This window comes from Paralichthys olivaceus, chromosome 11, assembly GCF_024713975.1.
Source record: "Paralichthys olivaceus isolate ysfri-2021 chromosome 11, ASM2471397v2, whole genome shotgun sequence".
NCBI lineage: Eukaryota > Metazoa > Chordata > Actinopteri > Pleuronectiformes > Paralichthyidae > Paralichthys > Paralichthys olivaceus.
In genome coordinates this window covers 18,766,765-18,789,287 of record NC_091103.1, presented here as the reverse complement: position 1 = coordinate 18,789,287, position 22,523 = coordinate 18,766,765, and the positions used below count along the sequence as shown (strand labels likewise).

General features: G+C 40.6%; 1 protein-coding gene across 4 annotated transcripts in view; it reads left to right on the top strand.

Moving 5' to 3' along the window:
• Positions 1-22,523, top strand: part of cadm1b (cell adhesion molecule 1b) — a 156,993-nt gene that overhangs the window by 14,907 nt on the left and 119,563 nt on the right. The window contains exon 1 of one of the 4 annotated variants that reach the window (XM_069534360.1): positions 2,095-2,245. The exons of 1 other annotated variant lie outside the window; for it this stretch is intronic. In XM_069534360.1, the coding sequence (XP_069390461.1) occupies positions 2,170-2,245 (76 nt within the window). In that variant the 5' untranslated portion in view covers positions 2,095-2,169. Of the gene's footprint in view, positions 1-2,094; positions 2,246-22,523 lie in introns of those variants that run through there. 2 more of the 4 variants (XM_069534358.1, XM_069534359.1) reach the window with 2 other exon arrangements.

Sequence of the window (22,523 nt, the reverse complement as noted above, 5' to 3'; positions counted from 1 at the left end):
GCCTGGGCGAAAATCTTTTTATTACTGGTTCCCCACTAATTTAAATAGAAAATGCTGACGGCTGCCCTATTAAATGGCACCACCGGTATTGTGTGTGTGTGTGTGTGTGTGTGTGTGTGTGTGTGTGTGTGTGTGTGTGTGTGTGTGTGTGTGTGTGTGTGTGGCTTATATGCAAGAACTCCAAAATAAACTACTTAACTGTTTGCAAGCCGTATTGACCATTCCTCAAGTATTATACGGATAAGAAGAGTGCACACACACACACACACACACACACACACACACACACACACACACACACACACACACACACACACACACACACACACACACACAAACAGAATCTATGGCTGGCCATTACTACAGAGGACCCAGATGAAGCAGTTCAGTCATCTGATCCATTCGCATCCATTATTCATCCTGCTCGGGGAGACAGAGACGCTGGGCTTCTCTTCTCAGAGAGACCCCGGAACCCCATCTATTCTCATGAGCAAAGGAAATGCCATGCAGTAGTGGAGTGCATCAGCGGCACAGTAAAAGCGTGAGAGAGGGAGAAATGAGGAGTGAAAACAAAAGTTGGGAGAGTGGAGGCTGTAGTGAGTGCACAAGAACTGGAATGAAACACCAGGCGTATTGTAAATCAATTTATCCAAAATCCAAAACAAAGAAAGTAAAAAATGCACAAAACAAAAGTACAAAGAGTGGAAATATAACTTATTGAGCATATCTCCACCAGGTGCACCCTGCAGACAGATGCCTGCTGCTATGGTGTCGGAAAATCAAGCAGCCTGGCCGGTGCCTTGAGGAGCAAACACATTGTGGAGACACTGTGTGAGTGGCAGGCAGAACTGGCGAGCTGCCACAGATAATAACATCTGAAATAAATGTGATGTGTGGAATTCAATCTGTAGCGATAGGGACGGCTGCAGCATTAGAGTGAAGTTCTAAATGCTATCTAGTCATCCATGGAATGAGGACTGACACGCAGTCTCAGAGAATAGATTGTGCAATTAGCAGCCTTTGTGCTGTTTTGACACAATGAAAAAGGGAAATGAGATTCAGTGTTGTCATGCATGCTTCTCTGTAGCTCTGTGATTCCCCCCAAGATATTCCAAATGTACCAGGTTTCAGGTGAGAATCAGTCGGGTGAGTTGAAACAGTGAGATAATAACAAACACACGCACACACTGAGGATGAGAGAGTTCATTTGGAAACACTTTATTAATAATCCCCAGTGTTTCATTTCCATTCTGTCAGTGTGGTTTTTAAAATGGGAATTTCTGATGGTTGTTCTCAGGTTCGCAGCGAGGAGTGTGCCACCTCCCAAGCTCCAAAAGCTTCCATTATAAGCTGTAATACTCCCTTTAAAGAAAAGGGGGTGCTCTTTGAGTAGGCAATGAGCAGTGTGGCTTTAGAATCAGAGTTTACCCAAACTTCACTGACTGCTCCTTTAATCAAGGCAGGTTTGTGCCATTAAACAATTCTTTGACGCTTAAAAAAACTAATTTCCAGTGAATCTGCCTCATTTTAACTCCACATGATAAAATTTGACTTGAATTGTCTATGATAAGTGGATGTTGTTCCAAAGAAACCCAGGTTAAAACAGCTTTCTCCTGTAAAAGCATCATAAAACAGTAGAATACACATTTCCTTTAACAGCAGCTGACCTGACTCCTGTATTATAAACAAACTAAATGCGGCTTTATGTGAGAATTATTTGCTCCGGCCATAAAAACCAAAGTGCAGACATAGTTGAGTGTAGGTTGGTGTGCACCCACATGAACTAACAGACCATAACCATAAAAGAAAATGACTCTAATATTCCTATAAAGTGTCTGAGGTTCTCTGTGGTGAGTTTATGGTGACCCCACCACCCTCCAAGGTATTTTACACTTCCCATGGCATCACTGTAATATGCCTCCATTACTCCTGTTGGGAATTTCACCGTGTCTTTGTCGACCAGTGACAATAATACACTTACTAGGTATCCGTGTAATAGCCTATTCGTCTGTGATTTTATAGGCCTGGGTGTCATTGCAACATAATGCAGCCAAATATGATCGCAGGCTCCCTGCTCGAGCCCTCCCTCCGCCTCTCATGTGCCTACATTTCCATCCCATGGCCGTCTCTAGGTGATTTAGCGCCGCCAGTCTCAAGCAGGTGTCCAACATGGCGATCACGGGGAGCGGATCTCTCGCTGTTACTCTCTCTGTTTTCGTGATTTCACTGGCGTTTCTTCCGAAAGGTAAGTTGTTTTTTTAAAAAATAATGCTCCCCCTCTCTCTTCTATTCTGTGTGAGTGTGTGTTATGCAGAATTCCCCCCCATCCGCAGCTGAAGCCGGAGGAGTAACGGGGAGAAGTTGTGGTGCTTTTACGCGCTGGATGCGCACCAGCTTCCCCCCTGAAAGCTCAGCATCACTTTGTGCCGCTGTGGTTCTGCTGTGTCTGCCGGGACTGTGAGGACGCTCATCCCGTCATGTAGCGCTTCACTGACGGGGTGTTGTCCTGAGTTTTACTGCAAAGCCCCACACGCTATGAAAAAAGTAAGAGTGCTGCACAATGGCACATGTGGAGGGAAAGTATGTTCTAGCAGTGGTAACCGAGTGAAGCAGTCGTGCCGTGTTTAGATCTGGGGCAAGTTGGAAGCTATGCTCGCTGGACGTCTTTATTCTGAAATGAGACCGATTCTCGGAACACGGCTCCGCACTTGCATCCTTCAGTCATACTGCATTAAAGCTCCACAGTGCAAACTCACCTCGCTGTTTAAAAAAACCTAAAGTCTGCGCTTCAGGTGCGCTTTGGAGGAAAAACACGCATTGCAGTCTCGCACAGTGTCCTCTGGCCGCACAACTGCAGCCTGTGATGCCTGCGTGTGTGTGTGTGTGTGCGTTCCAGTCCGCAGTCTTCACTTCTCTCAGTGAGCCTGGAGAGGATGTAAATCTGCCACGGAGCTGTTTGGCTTTTACAGCCCGCAACTGCACGGCGCCTGGATGTGCGCGACCATTGCGGTCCCTCCAGTCCGATCATACCCCGTCATGCCACCGCGGTTGCATCAGAGTTGCATGCGTCAGTGTGTCTTGTTTTTTTTTTTCCTGGAAAACGTATCCGCTGACAATACTGACGCATGTGAACCGATTAAAATGTCAGCTTGCAGCCGCTTTACATCCTCCTCCAGCGGCAGGATGGACATGTTGTTGTGTTGCCAAATGGTGAGCAACAGTTGTGATGATAGGTTTACACTTGAAGTCCACTGGAGTGACTTCTTCGAGGCTTCATTTCTTTTTCAGATATTAGTGGCCATAATGCTAATCTGCATCACCATCAACAGGTCTGCTGTGTGTGTGTGTGTGTGTGTGTGTGTGTGTGTGTGTGTGTGTGTGTGGTCACTCATGTTGTGGGGACCTATAGATCTGTCCCCAGAGTCACATAATTGGGACTTCTTTTTTTTTGGGGGGGGGGACAAGTCCCCATAATGCAAATCATTAAATTCTAAGGTGAAGACATGTTGTAGTGTTACATTCAGGTTAGCTTTAGGTTAAGCGAGTGGTTAGAGTGAGTTTCCATTAAATCAATCAATGTAAGTCAATGTCCACTGGAGTCATGAAGACAGTCCAGTTTTTGTGTGACATATCTTTAGACAGTGTGATATTTTTTTTTTTACAGCTCCTGCTTACAAGGCTTTAATTTCACAGTTGTTGAATTTATTGTGGCCTGTGTTGAATTGCATTTGAATGACATTTACAGAATTGACTGGCGTCTCCATGTCACATTAATTTAATTAACCTCTCAGTCAAATAAAATAATGCATCACTAACGGGCAGCCTCAACCTCAGGCTGGAGACAGCGAGGGGCTGCAGCGTCGGGAAACCGACGCAGACTCTTGCTTCGGGTAGATTCAGGACAGAAATGTGACCTCAGGTTTTCCATTTGTTTGTTTTTGTCTCAGCTGCCTCAAGCAAGAAAGAAAAAAAACGAAACAATCTCTTGCTCTGCGAAGTGCTGACAGTCTGATTTTAGACAGCTCCCAATTTGTCTTTGTTAATAAGGCAGAATCAGTGGATTTAAACTTTGTCTCGTGTGTCTAGTCAAAGACTCTGAGAAACTGGCTGGGTGTCGAGTTTATAATATAAAGACCAATGAAAGACGGTGAATAAAGAAAGAGGGAGGGAGAGAGTGAAAGCTGAGCCTCAGCATCATAAGGTAAAGCTGTTCTCATAATGTCTGCTGAAGCTGAAGAGGCTGCCTCGGCCTGAGCGTCCTGTTGTGAGAAAAGCTGGGACTCTGCATTTTAACACAGGATCTGTTTAGTGGTATTTCCCAGGGTGTGTCTCCTGGGGTTAGGCCTGTTGTAGCATATCAGATCGTCGAATTTCACAAGGTTGCATAATCCCACTTATTGCCAGTTAAAAGTAATTTGTCAGGACAGAGCAATGGTGACGCGGATCAATACGAGCTGTCACGAATCCTCTGGGCACCAGTGACCGACAGGATCCTGCAGAAACAAAAAGGAAACATACAGTTGTTACGGCGCTCTTGGTTTGCCTGTTGGCATGTGACATGGCGAGTGATTGAAGATGTCCGTCTCTCGGGCACTCACAGGTTTGGCTTTGAAACAGATGTTGCAGGAATCAGCTGGCAGTGTGCTGCTCTGGCCTCAGCTTGTGTTTGTCTAAGCTCTTATTCCCTCCGTTACCATAACAATGTTGATCTCCTGGTGGTTTTTGCTTATTCTCCATCAGTGGTGCATATTCAGGCCTACAGGAAGTACATGCACACAGATAGGGTCATTACAATGAGTAGAGGACTGGGGCTGGTCGCGGTAGTATTGTACGTAAGTGTATGTAGCAATACAGCTATTCTACTATGCAGTATAATATGAAGTAAGTAGGACTTATAATTTAACATTCGGGCTAAATTTAACTTCCCTTGGGTCATTTAATCTATAAACATAATGAATATTTTATTAGTTACCTCCACCAAGGAGGTTCTGTTTTCATTGCTGTTTGTCTCTCTGTCCATTAGCAGGTTTACGCAACAACTACTGACATGGTCCAGGAAAGAACCTGTTCAATTTTGGTGCAGATCCAGGAATTTTTGTCACTTTCTTTAACATTGCAGGATATGATCTTTTCCCAGGGAATAAATCATGTCTCGATTGAAAAAACCCCATCAGGCATATTTAGAGGACTGATATTTATGAGTGTTTAGTGCAGCTTGATTGGATTTAAGGGGACTGTTGGGCCTTGGCTGCGGCCCTTACACTGTGCACTCTGTTGTCTGTCATTGTAGTTTTTTTGAATAATTTTTCTTTTGAGTATTACAATTGTTATTCTGCAAAACGACTGGTAGATCAACTCGTCTGATCTTTTATGTATAAAAAAGATAAAAGAAATATTCATTACAGTTTCCTGAAGTCTGAAATGATCTCATTAAAATTGTTTCATGATTTACTACAAGACGAAGAATAGCAACATTCTTCCTCAATCGATAAAAGGATGATCATAATTGCTGCTGATTGATTAATGGACTGATTGTTTCAGTATATCAGTTCCATCTCTGTAGCAAAGCAAGGTCGGCCCTCCCTGTTCGATCTGTATAAAGTGCCACTAAGAGTTCAGTCCCGTGTTTCAGATATTTAACACTGCACTTAATGGGCCGCAGATATGTGCCCACTTGTGAAGTATTTCATTGGCTGTATGTTAGAGATCACCACCGTACATCATTTGTAACAATAATATACTCTTCTATTTAAAGAAATTGAATTTATTGCTCATTAAATTTACATTAAACTCTGCTTAATAAGCCTCACTCTAATTGCCAGATAATGCATGGCACTACTTTATGCGGTGGCAGCTAATCTGTCTGGTGGAAAGGGAAGGGCTGGCAGGAGGAATGGCAGCTGATGCATGTAAGGAATTTGGCCATTAGAAGCAGATGTAACAAAGCAAGTCATGTGGTGCTCTGCAGTTATTATTTCACAGAAGATACTGTCCATGGCTTTGACTTCCCTCTGCATCTGCTCTGAGTTTTGCTGCTGTACGTGTCGCTCTCGTCAGTAAATCAAATATCTGTATTTACACCATCACCACCTCTCCTGTGCACGACAACAAGAGTGTGAATGTGCTGCAAACTTCACACTCCCTTGGCGTTAACTCAAAAAACGGACCCGAGTGCAGAGGTGGCTCACAGCTCGTAGAGAGTAGGGAGATTTCATGTTAGTATTTGTCCTTCCAAGTCAGAGGTTGTAGCAAGTCAGCCTGTTTTGATGGAAAGAAGTTGGTTATGAAAAAAAAGGAAAATCTCTTTCTGTGCTTGACTTAATTCTTTTTTCAGTTTTTGAAAGACTCCAATCTCACCTCAGAAACATCACCTTGGTTGCCAGGTGCAAGTGTTTTCTGTCCTTACACTCAATAGTTGGACCTTCAAGTAAATACTGTATCTGATTGTTTTATCAAGGCCGCAAGAGTGCTGCTGAAGACAGCTATCACTTTGAGTCATATAGTAAATATTAGAAGAAGAAGCTCTGGATGTTTCTATGTAAGGGATTCGTACTGTGGTGTCAAACTGAATGACAAACTGAGGATGATCAAAAAGGTGTCCGTCTGTCCGTGTTGAGATGTAGTAAACAGTCAATTAGCAGAAACGGACAGATGACAGGTCCTTTCATGATTGTACGGACAGAAGCTTCCATTAATGACTGTGCTGGGGTAATGAGGAGGAGAGCTCATGTCTCCGCTCATGAATATGACATTGTTCTCTCTGTTCCCTGGATCTGAGAGACCTCACTCTATTGGCTGGGATACTTAGACGGTAACAATCAGGTCTGCGGTGAAAAAAATGGAAATGTGATGTTTTTGTTTTGAAGGGGCATAGAGTGCACATTAGTATGGGTGATGGAGCAATTACAAGCCACCATTAAGGCCTTGGAGCAGCCAAAGCACAGCACGCTGGAAAAGGAAGAACTCCATTGGGCAGATATCCTCCAAACTACAAGTCAAAAAATATTTTTAACAAATGAGATTTTAGTTGATAGAAGAAACTTAAAAATGGTTTAAAAACATTCCCCCTTAGTTATGTTTATCGAAGTATCGAGGGTCACCCACAGTCGTACCAATCATCCGTCTCCCGCACTCATCGCAGATGCCAGTAATTGTGATTTTACTGGGGCTGGATGAGATTCAAGTCTTGACACCTTTCAACCTTCCCTAAATTTTAGTGTTCTACATTGCCAGATCATTTATGAATTAATACAGCAGTGGAGCTAGAGGGAAAATCCAATTACTACTTGAATTCAAGTGGCTGTTTTGTGGTGTCTAATATGATTTCATGTTTTTGTCTTATAAATGTTCTGTTAAAAAATATCCAAACAACTCTACTGTAGTTTTTCCACCAAACCATTTTACAGTAGCCTACTTCATGGTTTATACTGTTTATAGCTGCTGGTTGTGTAGGCAAGTTCTCATACTTTGGAAAGAGCTGAACGCTCACTCCTCTTCATGGAAATGTTGATGAGTATAGAGGTCTTTTTCGATCTTTATTCAAGAGCATGGTCTTTCAGTTCGAGCGCATGACTTGTTGAATTTTTGTTCAGATTGATTGATTTCATCAAAGAAATCCACAATTCGGTGAAAATGATCAACCAATGAATAAAATGACCCCTGCCTCGTTGCATTATTATATATATTATATATAAATTATATGAACTTCCCCTGTCCTTTTATTCCAGAAAGTCATAGGGAAAAAAGTTCATATAATAAAGCCGTGGAGGGCAGGAGTGGATGAACCCAGTTAAAGAGTAACCACCCGCCTGGGATGCTCTGCAGTAAAGCGAACGCGCCTGCAACGAGGCAGGGATCATATCATTCATTTCATTGGTTGACTAGTGGGCAACACGACACCTGGCATTATATTGGTTGGGGACTTTTGACAGGGTTGTAACACAAAAATATCCAAGAGCAGAGGAGAGATCTGAGAGCAGACTATTCACGAGCGCACAGAAAGCAGCCCGAGTGCGAAGAAGGGCTGAAGCTGTGGGAGCGCAGGAAATCTGTGCCATCAACAATATATCTGAGTGCAAAAGCAGTTTGAGCAGAAGCAGAGCATATTTAAGTGCAAACAGGCTATTTTAGTATAAGGGCAGGGTTTTGATGAAAAGTAATGCACAATCTGGACATAAACCCAACAAGTCATGCGCTTGAACTGAAAGACCACACTCTTGAATAAAGATATCTCCATAGATGAGGGACAGATTCTGAAACGTATGAGAATCACTTGAAATCTGTCCATCTGTCCATTAAGAACTTCTGGCTGATGTTGAGACAAAGGTTTCAAAATGTAACTAGATGGATGCCTGGAGAGTACATACAAGCTGTATAACCTAATTTCAAGAAAGAAAAAAAGATTTGTCTCAGTAGTTTTTGTGTAATCCTGCTAACTAGATAGACCCCAATGAAAAAAATACTTTTCTCTGATTGTCCATTTGCTTATTCAGACCTTAAAAAACAGCCAATCACATGGCAGGCCTTTGAAACCACTCTTCTCCTATTGTTGTATGGTTTTCACATTGTCACTAAATATTTCATATATATACAATTTCACTTTCATATTGAAAACTGGGTCTTTATAGTCCCATGTGGTCCCTGATAATGGAGGCACCATGTCTATAAATTATCTCTACGCCATATTTCTATAATGTAGCTGATATTATTTTCATGAATGCCACCTCATTGCTCCTTTAGGGCATTTTCAATGTCTCTCCTGCTGGGTTAAGAACATTTTGTCAGAAGATGGTGGATGCATCTCGCATTATCAGAAATGACACTGATCAGCCCTAAGGAGCGTTCTGCATAATTTGTCTACTCATCTATGTGTCACATGCAAGAGAGACATCACTGATCTGACTCTCACAAATATTGCAACCAGCATTTAAAATGACAACTGTTTTGGCCGAATGAAAACTACAATTACAGCCTGAAACTAGACGGAACGTATTCCTGACTGATGAAGGTCTAGACGGTGACTGTCCTGTCATGTGAGCACAGCCAAAAGAGAAATTAAACAAAAAAGAGAAGGCTGAGAGTGGATGAGTCTCAGATGTGACCTCACAACATTAGGACTAAATAACTGCTGATCAATGTAGAGGAGAAAGGACTCTTTCAGAGAGCGAAGTCTGAATCTCTAATCTATAAATTCAGTTACCCAGCTCCCACTAATCCACTACTGCGACTGGAACGAAAATGATCCCGCTGCTTTTGACAGCGGCTGCACAATGTTTTCAAAAAGAAGGTGTTTTCGTCTGGCCTGACCGAGAACAATGAGCAACAAGTTGGTTCATCATTGCATTAGTTTCTTGTTTTGATCACATTTAAAGCTATTGATGTGAGGGGCTGTTTGAGAGTTGGTTGACTTGCCCTTCCTCCTCCATCAAACCAGTACTATCTAATATGTCCACTGTGAACTGACGGCCGGCCCATTCTGTTCTGTAGAAAATCTGAAGGGGAGAGCTTTCCTCTATGGGGCTCAGATGAGACAGGTTGGGTTTCAGAGTCGCTGCACCTTCCTCTCTCCTCTGAGCCTGATAAAATAACCACTGTGTGCCCTGATTCCTCCGTAAGCAGCAGCGCATAGGTGGGAGTAATACAACACCGCTGGAGAAAATCAAAGGTACAAGTACTGTGTATCAGTTTAAGTGGCGACTTAATGCAAACACTACACTAATCAATAAATCTTACATTGCAAACAGAAGGGGGGCCGTGCTGCAGCTGCCACACTTCACTGTTAGATAAAGAGTAAAGATGTAAAAGGATCTAATATTCCCAGATTTATATCCACAGTGAGATATTGGGACAGCTACTGTTCCAGCTTAACGCCCTCCTCTGGAATCAGTCGCCCCCGTTGTCGTTGCAGTGCTGTTTGCAGATGCATTTATGCAGACTGAATGAAACATTATTCCCTTACACAGCAGGACGCAGCTCAACTTGGGTGCAACATTAGAATAGCCGGGTCCTTCCAAGTCTCTGCGTTTCTTTTCAGCAGTGCCCCCATTGCACCATAATGCTCCTCTAATTTTGTTTGAACAATGCACGCAGGGATGCCAGCGGGAAAGAACAAACAAGTCTCGAAAAAACAACATAAAGGATCAGAAAAAGAGAACACCCTTCTCTGTAGCATAGTACGATGCAATAGCTTGACAGTAATTCTCAGCTTAAATCTTTCGTTTTTGATGAAGGGTTACTTTCAATGACTGATATATATATATTTCTATAAGTCAATTAACTGACCACTCATTTACTGTTTGCATATTGACCCTGTGGTCCATTTTCTAAGGTTGTACTTTGTGATCTCCATTACATTAATGTGCTTGTTTCTAATATTTTCTTCTGAAGTGCAGTTCGGTGTGCAATTTTCTGTCCAAACCCGACCAGGCTCAAGAGACAATTAGCGGAGACTGACCGGAACCTGGCAGGCATTCAGTTCTTTGTGTCCTAACCTGATTACGGGTACCTGCAGGATAAAAAATCAAGCACATAGACCAGCAAACATTACTGAACCGCACCCGATTGTAATTTAAAATTTTTCGTCTTGTCCCAACTCGCCAGTTCCCTATGGGCTCGCTACAGTGTTCATCCTCATCTGTATGTATGGAGGAGCAAAAATTTAGGACTCACCTCATCATGAATTCACCCCAATATGACAAGATCACAAACTGCCGAGTCAAACACGATCATATCTGAGGTTCAGTTTGACAAACCACTCTCATGCCAGCTGCTGGTTACAGCTTCGTACATTACATACAAGTGTAATCGATCTTATCTGATTCATGGTGAGAAAGTAAGTGTATTCCACCAAATGTTGAACTTTTCCTTTAAGTCAACACATCACTGGCACTTTTAAAAGATGCAACAGGATTAATGGTTTTACAAAATAAAAAACTCTAGTGGGGCGTCTGAAATTTTAGGAGATTATTTGGTCTGTGCATCCACATCAGGTTTTTACTTTGTTTCATTCATACTTGTCTCGCAGCAGCAGTCGTCTTTAGTGAGGCTCCCAAAAGAAAGGTGATGGTTGCAGAATTTACAGTCGATGCAGAAGATTTTGTCTCATATCCAGGTGAATCATATGAAAATTATGATGCTGTTTACTCAGGAGAGAGCTGTTGTCTGACAGGTTGATGCCGCCTGCCTCTGAGGCATCATGCTCTTGAGTTATCAGCGTGACGATGGACCCATCTTAATTACTCTGATACAGCACTATAATCTGTCATTGTCAGGCAGATCAAGACTGTGCAAACCAAGCACTGAGACTCATTCACCCAAACCAGAGGCCTATTGATTACGTCTCATACTTGAGTCATTGCGCTGTGGAGAGACATGGGAGGCAATAGAGCTAATGGAAGGGGGAAACTCAAAGTCACATTGCTTACATCTAAGATGACAGGTAAATGTATTTGAAAGGAAATATGGGCTTGATCCATTGGCTCCCAAACAACCGTCAGTCGATAACTAACAAGGAAAGTAAACACCGAGCTGCCAGACGAACAACTGCCCCGCAGATCAGATGGGGGAGCTTACTGCTCCACGGCTTCTCTCTTTCTAAATCAAATACATATCTGTGCTCAGCATAACTGAACATTTTGATTTGCTGTAACCTTCTGTAAAACTATCGACATTAATTGACAAAAGGATGCCGAACATCTCCACAGCACAAATACACCACTTCTATCGCATGGTTGATCTTTTTTAAGCTGATGACAGTGATGAATTCCAGCACAGACAACTAATATTCAGTTTATGAACACAAGAGGCTGACACACTTACCTGTTCAGTGCATGAACTGCAACTTCAAAGTGCCTCAGCCAATTAAGCTTAACAAGGAGACGGTAGCATTTTTTTTTCCAAAAATGAAACAGTTTTACTTTTTCAGAGGTGTTCCTGTTTCACACCTTTAGTTTTAATTACCCTCTGAGTACTGGATTGTGGGAGAAAAGTTTCCATCGCCAGCATCCTCAAAACCCAACATTCCTTTTATAGTCTATGAACTAACTCTTTCAAATCGACTCCTCTAGCGTGTGAACGAGTGTGGAGAGTGAACTCAACTCAAAATCTGATTCAAATAAATATGGAGGAAATATTTTAGACATAGATTCTGTATCTACTGACACAAAGAATTTTACTGTTGTGGGATCTGAAGTAAAACAATATTTACATTTTCTTAAAGGAGACATGTTAGTTTTGTCTTTTCTGTAGTGTGTTATAGTTATAGGATTAACCCAAATTAAAATAATTAATCTGACTATGAGCATAATATTCCTCCTTTAAGACTATTCAAGCTATTATAGTTAGGGTTTGCTATTAAATCTTAGGTAGTCAAGGTCCCAGTCCATATTTTTATTCAACATAAGGTATCTGTGCTACTTTATACTCGTATCCCTGATTTAAAGATTGAGCATACAAGGAGAATCCGCATTTCTGTGCTTTTCCACATCCACAGTCTGGTTTAAGTGAAAACATCACAGTTTCCAGCATCAAAAAATCAGTTTTCTATTCATGGATATAAATATGTTTAAATAAATGTAGGACTCATACATGAACAAACTATTGCAAACGAAAAGCCCCAAAGTATTCCAGCACAAACTTTGCATCATTTCTTGACACATTTTTCTTTCTGCTTGTAGCTTTGTGTTTGGTTTTTGTTTTGGCTCCTTTTATACAGGAATTGATATATATTTATTTTCAGTCTCTGTTTTCCCAGCGGGTTCTAATAGGAGTGGTGAGGCTTGTTGACTCTCCCTTAATGAGCTATGGACCTTAATGGAGACAGCAATGCAAGTTTCTTCTTTTTTTTTCATCCTTATGTGCTGATGTTTGTTTTTGTAATTTAGTTGTTTTTCTTTTACTGCACTTTAAAACTTTCCTATTAAAGGTCTTGTACAACTTATATTGTACAAAACAGCTCACACTTTAGATGGATCGCAGTAGTCAACCTCCATTAATGCTTTTCATTTGTCAAGATAAGCCGATTCCACTTGTCAGATTTTCACAGAGTTAATTCTTTCTGTCCTTTCTTCTTTGTTCCAGCAGTGTACCAATTCTGGACAGAACTGCAGTTATATTTGCATATATAGCTATATTCAAAACTATTTTTGATACTGTTGTCTGGGGAGTGCTCTGGAGTTTTGTAGCCACACCCATTCACGCTATACACATCAAATGATCTTTTATATTATATTTAATTACATTCAAATACTGATTCTTTTTTTACTTTTGGCAGATAAACAGACAATGTCAGTCGAAACCATCCTCGCTCATCATTTAATGCATCAAAGTCATTATTTCTTCAACCTCCGGCTCATATGAAGTTGCAGCACTCACCACCGTGTCTAACATGTATTTCTGTAGAGCCGTGTTTGCACTTTGTTCTTATTTGTATGTGGACTTAAAGCTACCGAAGCATTTTCGTGACAAACCCATAACAACACTGTACAACGGACATTTGTGATAAACGGAACAGCTCAGCGACAGAATAACAAAGTGATCGTCTACCACCGTACACCTCCAGCAAGTGCGGTGACAGCTCCTGAGCTACAGGGACCTTTGTCTTTGTGGATGCTGCTGTGACTTACCAGTGGAAATCCATATTTTAGTCAGCGCACAACCCGAAGGAACGAGCCAAGTTCATTCCTCACGTCGAGGTAATTTTAGGTCTTCAAGCTCTTTTCTGCAATCAGGTCTCATTTAGTTTTGACAGTCCATGATGCTCCCATAAATTTAATAGGTCATTGTAAAGCATGCGCCGTCTCTAAAACTGTGTTTTCAATTGGTTTTCCATTGTCCTCTGAGGCAGAACACATGGCAGCACTCATTAGCACAGAGCTGCTGTTTGGTTCACCACCTATCTTCTTTGACTTCTTGCTTTTTGTTTGCCTTGATGTTATAGAACAATGATTCAGCTTCAGGACAAGTTTACAGTAACTAGTGAAATGTATGAACACAGTGGCTCAGCACTGAACCTTTGTGTGCAGAGACTGAACTGGACTCCCCCCCCCTCATTTTCTGTACAAACCATTTATGGATTCTCTTCTAGTTGTTAGTACAGTAGCTGCAGCACTATATGCCAATGTCATTCCCTTATGTGGAATCCGAGGGGTCTAATTTCATGTGAGCACATGACACAAAGCACGACTTCATTTGTTTTCTTGAGGCGCAGCGGTCCAAAAACAGAATCATTATTTTGTCAGTTGTAAACAGGAATCATTACTGAAACAGTTGGTTCACAAACACTATAGTAGCATTTTATTTCAAACTAATCTAACTGAATTCTCCCTGAATACTCATGGACGATATATGATTATAGCTTCCATCTAATTAATTTATTTTCCTCCAAAGTAATAATGTTTATAATGGCACTTATCAGCAACCGCAGACACCAATTTGTCTGCGAAAGGCTCATATAGGCAGATTTTTTCGGGGTCTATCTATGAAAATCTGATTTTAATTCAGATGAAGAAGGGTCTTGTAGTATGGCTGTTTAGATTTAAGCGTTTGTACACAGAAATTGACTTTTTTTCTATTTAAAATCCACTCATACAATTTATTTACCTCATTACCCCAAAGCTTTAAAGCACATATACATCTAATATCATTAACTTGATTTGCAAATTGATCCAAGCACAAGCTAAGTTGTCAGACTGTACTGTAAAGTATTCATATTATCTTTTAAAACGTAGTAACAATGTCGTCTGGCATCTCAGCAAAACATATTTGAGCTCTATATTTTTACTTCTTCACTTCTTCACTGTGTGGTCTAAATGCACCAAATGAAAAGTTTGGTTCGTCAGCGCAAGTCAAATTTAACTCTGCATGGTAAACCTCTGAGGAAGACAGAGCTGCTCCGGTCTAAAAACAGATATCAATAAATGTAAACAGCACTGGCCTAGGGATGTCATTAAAAAGAATAGCATGTCTAGACCTCATAAAGCCAAAAACATATTGTTATTTCGAAGCAGCAGGAGTTATTGCCTGTGAGCACTAAGATGACATCCATCAATTTAGGGTTTTATTGGAAAATGTAGATAGGCTGCTTGGGAGATGTAAATGATTTACTTAGCATAAAGTTTTGCTTGAACAGGCAGGGAGATAGTGTAGTTAGTGAGGTTAGGGAAGTATGGATGTGACAAAGGCGGTATTAAAGCAAAAGCTGATTTCCCAAGCTTGAGAGATTCACCGTCTGTGCATGAATAAATAGGCTGGACCTGCACATGGATTATTCTGCTTCAAATATCAGTCGACTTAAGGGTTGTCAAATGCCATACATGTGTAATAGGATTGTTGTACATGATTTCATTTTGTCACTTGCACTCAAATGTCATATCTTCTAAGGTTTACAGTGATTGTTTCTCACATTTTACATAAATTTCTGTTTTACTCTCTCTGCCCTTTTTTTATATTGTACGTTCAGGCCAATTGAACAAAAGCTTTTCACTCTTAAGATTATTTTCTCAGAATTTCTGAAGCTTTGTAATAAAGACAGTTTATACAACATGTCTCATTACTGCCTGTCAGTGCAGTAAGACAATATGTGAATAGATTGAATAACATGGAAAAAACATTTTACATTTGGTGCATGGATGTTTGGTTCCTCGCCACATTGTCTTTTTAAAATGCTGGAGCGCCAAAGTACGCAGCATTTGCATGCAGCGGTTGTGTATCACTCTGACATGTTGGCCTCATCTTTCAGTAAATCTCAAATCTACATTTATTCAAATGCATTCAGAGCGCTGACGGTTGACACTGCATAATCCATCAAAATGTTCCATCTGAAGAGAGGGACTGGAATTATTTGAATCATCAGAAGGCGGCCTCACTGGTGCTGAAGCCGGCATAGAAAACATTACAAGTTTGAACCCGAGGATCAGAAAAAGAATGTGTCGAGATATAGCAGGTATACATGGCATGAAATCATCCAGTTGTAAAGTGTTTTCTCTCAGTCTGACCTTGTCCTTCTCTTTTCTAATACACCACTGTGTGTTTCCTCCAACAAAACAGAGTGAAGCTCAGTTTATCTCAGTTGTAGTTGTGAAAGAAAAGACAGCTTTGGTCATTATGAGAAGTGAAAAAATGTCTTTTTACAGTGATTGGCATTGATTCAATAAACTGCCTGTGGTTCTCAGTCTTGTTCATTCAGTATGAAGAAGACACTGATTACATATAAGACGCTTTTTGTTTTTGTCGCTATAAACTCTCCAATTTTATTTTACAGACGACTATAAAAACACAATAAAGACAAACTATCACCTCCACTCTGATTAAATTACAAAAATAAAAAACTCAGGAAACCTTTTAAAGGTACAGTGTGTAGAATTTTGTGATATCTAGTGTTGAAATTGCATGTTGCAGCTGAACACCCCTCACCTCACCCTCTCCTTCCAAACATGAAAAGAATCTGTGGTGGCTTCAGTTGTCATAAAAACTCAAAAGGTGTTTAGTTTGTCCAGTCTGGAGTAATGTAAAAAACATGGTGGCCTCCATAGAGAGGACCCCCCTCCATGTAAATATAAAGTATTTAAATATAAAGGGTATTTTCTGGAAAAACTATAATTCATACAATTTAAATGAAACGAACTAGTGAAAACATCATGAGGATTATTCTACATTAAATAGATCCCTTTCACCTAAATCTGACACACTGGACCTTTAAGACTCACTCATACACCTCATCTCCTGTACATCAATTCACATTTTCGAGATGAGTTTTCCAGCCAAACTGCAATATCTTCTTTTTGTTCAATCATAGCTTTAGATTAATCTTTACATTTATTTACCACCGAGTCTCAGTTTGCCTCGTCTCACAACTTCGATTGATATTTTGAGGCTGTTAGTGTAGATTACATGCAGCAAAATAACCTTAAAATATCTATGTATCAATATCTGCGGCAGATGGAAACTATAAGTCTTTCCTTATCAGTCACAAAGACACCTGGATGTTTATATAGATTTAACCCTATTACTACTAGTAGATGTTTGTATCTCACTGTACTATAGATATAAAAAAGTAATAATTCTTTATCACAATATCTAAAAATGACTTGACCTTTGTTATATATTTTGTGGATTTGTGTACTTTTGTTATCCAAATTGTTCAAACCCAGAGAAATTCCATTTTTTTTCAAGGTAAATGGACTTTTTATTCTGATTGCCTATTAATTGCGTCATATCCACTTTACCTGTCTCTGCTATAAATTCCTGCGCAAACGATGTAAAAGTCACTGAGCCAATTAGCTAGTTGGCTGTTTCTTCCTTTCCCTGTTTGTATCGTTCACTCTCCATGTTTATTCATTGTCCTTTGCTACGTAACATGAGTAATACTTAATATGAACTACTCGATTCTTTTGTTATCGTTTTGATTGAATAAACCCTGGCTGCCATAGTCACATATTGTATGTTTAAGTTTAGTTGTCGTGGAAAGTTCATATTTATTCATTGCGAGTAGTTCAAATTCCAGAGTTGTACTATAGTGTGTAAAAAATCAGAAGCTTGTGTTGTAGAGAACAAAGATGTGTTTCAGTCTTTTCACTGACTTGAGTCAAGGTCTCAGTGTCAGTGTATTATATACTTTCATGGACACAGATATCAGCACTGCACTTCATGTGAGCTCGGGGGCTGTTTCTTTCCTTCCTGGTTCCTGTGTCCAATCTCAAGGTTGTAAAGTGTATTTCAGGGAACCATGTGTAAAATATGAGTAAAGCAGATTTTGTCTCTGTTTCAGTTAAGGTCAGCACTGTCCACTGAATCTCAGTCACACTTCTTTAGTAGTTTTATAGATGGAAATTCAATTTTGTTGATTAAATTCAAGTAAAACCAAGTAAAGCCAAAACATCTGGATCAACCCCTGGTTGCAGTAAAAGTCATTTACCCGGCCTTCTCCATGTTATTGGATGGGAGCATGGCTAAACTAAAAAGTTCAAATTTTATATAATATTTTATTTTTCCCATGGATGGTTTTTAAGTAGTTCATATCACACTGATGTATATTCAAGTGTTCATCTTTCCAGTAAGTTTGGTCTAATCGGTTGTCAGATCAGAAACATCATGACTGACAGCTTAGTGATCTTGCTTGATCGAGCATGTGCAACAAGGGCAGTGCTCCACGCCACGATCACTACATCGCAAACTCTGGCTCTTGATGACATTACCACGGCAAAATGGCTGCACCCATCTCCAGGATGTTTTGGCTTCATTTTTGTATAGTGGCAGAAAAAAGAGACTAGCCCTTTACCAAAGGTGAAAAAAATCCTACTAACGAAACCTTAAAATAAATAAATAAATAGAATAAAATTATAATGGCCATATCACCATATGGGACCAGACCCTATCACTCCATAATCCTGTAGAAAGTGCAGCCTGAAGATATTTTGCTTTGTCCAACATAAAAGTTATCAAAGTACGAACAGATTTATTGTGAGGGGTGTTTTTAGCTATTTATAGAAAACATCAGTGCTGCAGAATAAAGAGATAGCAGTCGTCTCTTAGCCTTGATGACTTGTTGATTAACAGCACATGTCGATGAGGAGAGAGCAGAACGAACTCTCATGGTTACATGGATGACACATTGAGCCCACGGCTGTGAAAGGGTTGAGTGACAGTTTGTGAGCCTGCGGGGAAACGCCTGTCAGTCAAAAAATATGGTAAGTGCATGTGACATTGTTAGGAAAGTGATGACACCTTGGTCATATGTAAAGTGTAAAGTACGTTCATGGTAAACAAACTATTAGTGTCATGGGTGACATGTTTTTGTCCAGTAATTATGTATAATTGTTTGTAATAATTTCTTAGACGCACACATGTCAGACAAACCAACTGCGTGTTTGTGTTTGTCTACTGCCGTCGCTCTTTGTGTTGAGTAGGTCACCTCAGAATATTCATCACATCTTAGGTCATCAACACCGACGTACCTTGTGGTAAATTAAACCATTTCACTCACCACTCTGCTGCTGTGTATTGCTAACCCGTGCAGCCTCGGCCATAAGGCATCCGCGATGGCATAATTATAGAGTATTAAACCGTCACAATGACATATCAGTTAGACAAGATATGCACAATGCCCATGAGGCCTACTCGCTTTACCCTAACTCTTGTCAGAATGGCCTGAAAAATGGAGAATTGTTTGCTGCCAGATGATAATTACGATCAGTGTTTATGAGACCCATCAAACCTTCAGTCAAGAGGAGCTGCGCTTGAAGGTGACTCATGGATGTATCGCGTCAGACCACGGACACCGTGGAACAAGGCTTTCAGACAAGCTGTCTCCTCTCGCCGAGCCTTTTAAATCATCATCACTCCAGCCATATGATGGTTCACATGATGTATCACCTGTTAGAGCCGCAGCATACGCACCAGCAGCAGACAGTGACAATGAGTCTGGCAGCGAGCCGCACAACAGCCGCCGTTGTTTGACGCATCTGTTTCCTGTTATTAAGCCATCGCTCGCATTCTGTTGTGTTAAGCATCACTTAAACCGCCAGTTAGGTTCGGGGGACGTTTCCCTAGGCCCCCTTCTCTTTATTTTTTTTACACCACTCGTTTCTGTGATGCTGCCGGTTGAATATTTCATTACTTCAATCAGCTTCAAGAAGCTAGTTAGACTGAAGCCTCCGACACCGCTGTCCGTCCAGACGTCGGTCAGCTCCCGCTCGACTGTCTGTACGTTCACACACTCAGTAAACCGGCCATCGCTCATATTCATCTCTTTTGTGTCTGTTCTGATTGTGATAATCAAGCTTAATTGTTGACATGTCGACACAGGGACACAGTCAGACGGACGTAACAACTGAATTCACATGGAAATTACATCATTAATCGCCTTTTCAAGTTTTTTTTAGATGGGTAATTTTGACATTTATGATTCACAGCGGAGAGATGACAGGAAATGAGGGAGGGGAGGAGGGATGACATTCAACAAAAGGCCCTGAATAGACGTGGGGACATTGCAATCACATGATCAGCATCTGACACCTGATCAGGTGCTTATTTTCCTTTAGTCCAACTGGGTGATTCTGACCAGGCTGTTATCTAAACAGAAAAAAATTCCTGTAACCCAATACATTTAATTAAACAAATGTCCTTCATATATTTCTACAAGGACATTTTGAGTACTTTCAGATTTGTTTTCACTTCATTTGTAACCCGTTAGATTGCTTTGATGATTGTGCCATAAATTAAGTCCTACATTGCTGCGTTTTAAGCTGCTAATTGTATTTTACCAAAAAGATTATGATAAAAAAAATTCCTGAAATTGTATAAAATCATTCTTTCATTCTGTTTTTCTTTCTGTTATCTAATTCTAAAAATCTAGGGAAGAGACAAACCAAAAATGAATTGATTCATCTGAAGTCTGATATACTGTAGTTTATGTGCCACAGAATTTTACTGTACTCTGTAAAAAATGTATAATTCATCTATTTTTTCTGCTTTTTACAAACATTTTCCAGACTAAGAGTTTATTAAATCTTGTGCTTGTAGGTTAAATTCATTTAATTCTCCAAATAGGGCTTTCATTTCCAATTTATCTTCTGCGGTTGATCAAACTTCCATCATTCACCTTATCCAGTTATTACCAACATAAACCAACACCAATATATATCTTCTGGGCCATTTCAGTCAGAAACGATTCCAATCGTACACATTGCTTTACTCTTCGTGACATTCCCGCCCACGCTGCAAATGTTTCTATAGTTGATTGGATGTTCATTTATTACCATGAAGATGGACGCTGAGCAGGGAGAATGTTTGGACAGAGCAATGAGAGGATTTTCTTTTAAAAGTGTAAGAATCATCTCTCCCTGCATTTTCTCTCCATCACAACAGAGTAATGTATTTAAGTCTGGGAAGGAGGCACATGATTCTGCTGAGCTTATGATTTGTTTGCAAATTACTCAGACGTAGTGTATAATCTGAAACTAAAGTACAACACAGCTTTTTTCTTTTCAGTAGCAGTGAGCTATTAAAGTGGAGCTGGGTGAAGGAGGGATTGGAGGAATGGACTTCTCTATGAGTGAAGAGCGGGAATTCATTTCATTTCATTTCAAGTGCAACGTTATCCCTGTTTGAGAAATGTTTGTATAAACGGCAGTGCTCAGCTGCTAGGTCTTTTTGCTAAATAATCAAAGGAAACCATTTCATATATATTTTGAACAGTTTTGGGTTTTGTATTGAAACAAACACTCAAGAGAGGAGAAAAGGTGAAAAGTACTGAAAAACTGAGTGAGTGAACTTGAGTGTCTTCAAGGGATTGTTAAGAATCTTGCCAACCTTATACTTTACAGTGGCATTTAGATTTGATCTGTTTACCTTTGTTGTCTCTCCACTTAAATTAAACAATAGCCACGAACAAACCAAATAACAGATCATGTATTTCTGCTGGAGATATCTTGACTCAACATATGACATTCTGTTGGTTAAAAATAAGGAATATAAGGTAAGCCAACGTCTAACACATTAAGCAGAAATGGTAATAGTGGGTCTCAATAGTATCAACAGAAACTGTGAAATACCAGAATTGTCTGTTAAAAACAACACCTACTTGGAGTGTGAAGTTAAACCAGGTTATTTTAACCAAATTTCTTCCATTACACATGGAAACCTGGAGTCTTGTGTCAATGTAGCCGCCGTAGGGATGTCCTTGTTATTCTCTTTATTTCTTCTCCTCACTCCCATTTCTTTGTTTCTCTCCTCTTTATGTGCCACAGCCTCTTATTACAGTTAGAGGGCAGGTGTGTGGCCTCAGCTGGGCATTATCCCGGCCCAGATTGTCCTTGGACCCCCATGTCTGTCTCATAACCTCGGCCGAGGCAGCCCCATACATCACCTGGCTGTTCTTAAAGCCTTCCTTAACCATTGATTAATCCACTTTACTCCGATTCAGAAACGATCCCAGGCAAAGCATCAAAGCACTTCATGAAGTCGATTACTCACTCATTAGCCATATGTTTGACAAGTGTGCCCTCCTGGCATTGGGAACCTCTCCATTAATCACAAACACAGACCCGACAGAGGGACATGATGAAATATATATATATTCTGACAGAGGATCAGTGAGATGATGTTATTGATGGATTACACAGTGAACTGTCATAAAATAGCACGTTATTCACTTGATATATAGCCGCCAAAAATATTTTTGGGGTCATCTTTGCTGCCACCATTTGTCCTCACAGACCATGTTGCAGTTATTATCAGTTTGACCCACTCAGAGATGGAAACGCTGTGATGTCAACACATGCATCTGTAACCAAAGTGGTTTTGAAGGAATGGTCTCACCCGCCACCTTAACATGTTATCCTCCACATAATATAGAGAAGACGCCCCTCCCCTCCCCGCTCCAAACCACCCACTCTGTGTCTCCTCTCCCCTGTCTTCCTGGGCGATCTCCCCAGGCTGCGCGGACAAGACAAGACAGGATAGGATAAATTATAGCCACAGAGCCCCGGCTCCCTCTCATGCTTTCATTTGCACCAGCAATTAATCAG